Raw genomic sequence first — 4,511 nt, 5'->3', positions numbered from 1 at the left:
CGTTTTCATATTTAAAGGATTTGCCACTGATGATTCAAACGCGAGTTTTGAGCAGTGTAGAGTAGCGCTTGTTGTTGGTAATTTAAGTATAAGTCATTATAATCCGTAATTATGTCCCCACTGGATGCAACAAATGCCTCGTTTATAATGGGTTTTAATGTTTTTGTCTCGTCGCTCCGCCGGACACAACTATATACCCGCTTACAATGCTTCTAAGTAGCTGCCTATGTAGACAGCAGACTGTGAGGCAGCTCACTAGGGTTTGGAACAGAGTATTTGGCAACCTATCAGAAAACATCAACGACATGAGCATGAGGATTATGATTGTGAAAATGCTACACAAAAGACATTTTTTACTAATCAGCAAACTGTGATCTTCAGCAGCTCATACCTGACGCCTCTGAGCCTGAGTGCACAGACTCTCCCTCCGAGAAGGACACAGACTCAGACTGGGAATCACTGGCCTCGCTGCGAGTATCGTAGTCGTTCTGTTCATTTCCCTCCCGTGGGTCGTCCTCCTCCTCCAGTTCATACTCCTCCTCTTCTTCATCCTCCTCATCTTCCTCCTCTGCTTCCTTCTCTTCCCCTTCCTCCTGCATGGCTCCTTCCTCTTCGACATCCGAGCAGTTGCCCTCAGAGGAAGCCACAGAGCTGCCAGTCACATATTCTTCTGAATGAGCCTCTTCCTCTCTGGAGGAACGACTTACTCTGCTTGTACTGTCCTCACTAGTCCTCCGCATCTTCTGAAAACAAGTCTTTGTATTACACACCATGCTTTCTATGCAGCACAGATGCTGATTTGTTTTTACAAAAAAATTTTTTTTAAATATGTTAAATATGTGAAAAAAAGAATCAGACAGTAAAATCAGCAATATCTAATTATCTAAGAATAATAATAATAATGGATTCAAATTAAGACAATTTAATACATTACATTTTAATAATTACAGGTACCTATGAAATCTATTTTTCACAAAGTCCGTTTAATTCATACAGTGCAGACTATTACATTTGATCACTTCATTCAATTTCTGACGCATTTCAGACTACTGTTAGACCTATCTGAAAAACAAACTATTTACGACTGAGCCTGGTTTCTCCCAAGGTTTTTTCTCCATTTCTGTCACTGATGGAGTTTTGATTCCTTGCCACTGTTGCCTTTGGCTTGTTTAGTTGGGGACGCTTGACTGACTGCACAGACACTATTGGAAGAGAGCTGAACTGGATGATGACATCACTGAATCACCAATGAACTAACTTAAGCTGGAAAAATGACACTTTTTTTATTGTCTTCTTGCATTATTGACAAACGATTTTCCTGTTTGACACTGAAAAGCTGCTTTGACACAATCAGTATTGTATAAATCGCTATAAAAAAAAAGGGGGAAAAATGTTTTATTAAATTCATTTGACCTATTTTTTGTAATATGCCATTACACCAAATACACAAAATACTGTTCTTTTTAGCAGCATCATATGACCCCTTTATTAATTACTACTGTCATAACAACCTTATCTTCTTCATTCATTCAACTTCCTCAGACACTGATAAAACCTGTAATTTCTGACTCTGAAAGAGATCACGTAATTTTTTAAAAAGGCACAAAAGTGCACATTTTCACTGACAAACTTTAATGCTTTGCATCATATGTCATCATATGTTTTTGTTCAGCAACGAAAGAGACTCAGACACATGTTTTGAACGAGCAACGGCAGAATCTGAGGTGCAACGTTGATCCACACAAGAAGAACTTGTCGCAGCCATGCTGATAAACAGCGATAACACTTTCTTTCTCATGCCGTTTTGTTTATTTACTTGATGGCTACCACCACATGACTTTTTTGAGTCAATAAATGTATACTTTTATTTTCCTATTTTAAGAAAAATTAAAGAAAAAACATTTATGATCAACAAAAAATGCAAAAACAAACTACATCTATGTTATACCTGCCCTCTCTTACCTCGGTCAGCTCAGGCAGCAGGGGTTTAATCAGTCTCTGGGAGTCTCTGCTGCGGGACAGGCCTTTTTCACCATATCCTTTAGATAAATCAGCCCGGGATGCACCCCCTCTTCCAGCATGGTTCTTTCTGTCTTCATAGAGCTCTTCTGGTGCATGTCTTCCTCTGAGATTGCTTGTCTTTTTCGACCCAGAAGAAGGGGTAGCTCTCTTTAATGGCTGTCTGGTAGTGTGTGCCGATGCTCTGAGCCGCTTTGCATCCTGGCTGCCTCCTCGTTCGTGCTTCCTTTTAGACCCTGAGGCATGAGGTAAACGATCGGTTAATGTGGAAATAGTCTCACAGACACACAGCCATTTAACTATAAGCAGTCCGGTTTTCAGTTTACTCTGTACATGTACTGCAGGAACACGTTACACCATTTCTTTATCCTATAATGTTGTTGTTATATGTACTTAAAGGCTGCTTAGTTTATTTTTCATTCTTTAAAATGGAAAGCATGCCATGGTATTGTTCAGCGGAGTCTACTTTTATACAGTCTCTGAATAAACAAATCTGAACACTTCAAGTGTGAATGGTTTGTCAAAACTGTATGCAGTGCGAATCAAATCTGATCTGGCAATGCTTTAAAATGGTGTTTTTTTCACATCAACACACATGTAGGCCTACCTTTTTTCTCATTATTATCATGTTCACTCTCGGGGTTGTAGAGCTCATCGTCCTGGTCAGGAGCATCAGTCAAAATGTCTTCCAGCACATTCAGTTCCCCATCTGAAAATGAACGTACAGTGTAAAATTATTTCAAACACTGCATTTCAGATCAAGTACATTGGCATGTCTAGGTCACTCACTCCAACATGAAAACACAATGCCATGTAACAGTATCAAATACAGTAACAGGCTCATACACATAAACAATTCATATCTATAAAAAATAATACAGCAAGAGATGAAGTATTTACCAAAGTGATGTTTATTATTAAACAGTTCCCGTGAACATATTCACGTAAAAAGTCCAAACGCTGTAATTCTACATTAGCAGAAATTCTTTTTTAATTTTGAGATATTTACGTTACATAATGTGTTGTATATAACATGTAAACATAACAGGTCTATGTTTGATGGCTAATTTCCTAAAAGCAAATCGGACAGATCACGTACAACATCTAATAAAACAAACAACGACATTTCTTTCCAAAAACATTCAATATAAACAAAGTCCTCCATGATAACATGAGTTAGCATCGTGCTAAGCTAATGATCGCTGCTGTGTTTCCTCAACAAACTCTTTGTTAGCCATAATGGGTATGAATGTAAATGGATTTACCTGAAAACATAGCTAATGAACAAAAGCAAATACTGTATTAAAACAATGGCAATAAAAAAAAAACACAGATGTCTATTTTTTTTAACAAATATTTGGCTAGTACAGGCACAAATATCATCGTTTACCTTTCTCATCTCTCCTGTCGGCAGACATCTTCAGCCCCCGTGGATTAAACACACCTTAAAGGCCCTCCTCTCTCTCTCTAGATTCGTTCTTGACAATTCAATTAATTCCCAGTCCTTTTAGAAACTATTCCACAGCATTAAATGTTTTGTGGCTCGAGTGTGTGTGTGTGTGCTCTAAAATGGCGGATGTCTTTCTCCCGCATCGCAGTGAACGAGGGTTGCCAAATATTCAGAGCTAAACTACGCCTTTGTTATGCGCGCGGACACACTGCTGGGTCATTCCTAGCATTCGGTGCCATTTCAGTCCCCATGATATAATGTGGTATATTTTCTGTAAAAATTGGCTAATACTTGTTTCTAAATCCTCATCTTACAAAGTTACTGCCCCTCTACCATAGAACACAATACATATGTACCCAAAATTAACTTAATAATTAAAAAATAATTACTCATATTTTAGTGCAAGTAGGCTAAACTGCCATGTCCCCAAGTAAGCTTGCATAACTTCAGCCACAAATATAAGTATTGAAAATCAAACAAATTCCAACATTTTCAATATTGTTGTATATTCTTATTTATAATATTCCTCAACAAAATATATTTTTTGTTATTTATACATTTTTAATGCTTAAAATCTTTAAAACATGTTGTGTCCCTGAATTGAATGTCCCCCCTGTTACTCTGATGAAAAGTCCCTCTGAACACGGCCCTTGAATGTTTCTCTAATAACATGACTCTCAGAAATGACTCTCTCTGGTGACAAATGATTCACTGATGTGGTAAAGCATAACACGTCCACCCTGTTATGCTTATTTATAATTTTGAAAATATGGTTAATAAACATGTTAAAAATCTTCCTCAATGATCACTACGCACTAGCTTGTTGTTCATCACATGAATAGCAATGGCTGACTTTAGCATAAAATGTCCCTTCTGTTACTGTCCACCCTGTTACTGTTTTGCACTGTAACAGGGTGGATGTATTGTAACAGTCAATTTAAAAATAGCTAAATATGTGTTTACAGCATGTATTGGTATTATAATTAATTTACTATGCATTTAAAACAAAGAGTTTTTTAAATGGTATGCATGTATTTGTCAG

At 37.4% G+C, this 4,511-nt stretch overlaps 1 protein-coding gene across 1 annotated transcript in view; it reads right to left on the bottom strand.

Moving 5' to 3' along the window:
• The window catches only part of LOC107728241 (YTH domain-containing protein 1-like), an 11,473-nt gene extending 7,855 nt beyond the window's left edge, over positions 1-3,618 (bottom strand). The window contains exons 1-4 of the mRNA XM_016538353.1: positions 3,410-3,618; positions 2,627-2,728; positions 1,963-2,255; positions 392-743 (exon numbers count right to left, since the gene is read on the bottom strand). Coding sequence (XP_016393839.1) covers positions 392-743; positions 1,963-2,255; positions 2,627-2,728; positions 3,410-3,437 — 775 coding nt within the window. The 5' untranslated portion in view covers positions 3,438-3,618. The remainder of the gene's footprint in view (positions 1-391; positions 744-1,962; positions 2,256-2,626; positions 2,729-3,409) is intronic.
• Positions 3,619-4,511: the final 893 nt, after the last annotated feature.

This window comes from Sinocyclocheilus rhinocerous, unplaced genomic scaffold (genome assembly GCF_001515625.1).
Source record: "Sinocyclocheilus rhinocerous isolate Xijiao unplaced genomic scaffold, SAMN03320098_v1.1 scaffold1364, whole genome shotgun sequence".
In the NCBI taxonomy this organism is placed as follows: domain Eukaryota; kingdom Metazoa; phylum Chordata; class Actinopteri; order Cypriniformes; family Cyprinidae; genus Sinocyclocheilus; species Sinocyclocheilus rhinocerous.
This window is presented reverse-complemented; position numbering and strand designations above follow the sequence as displayed.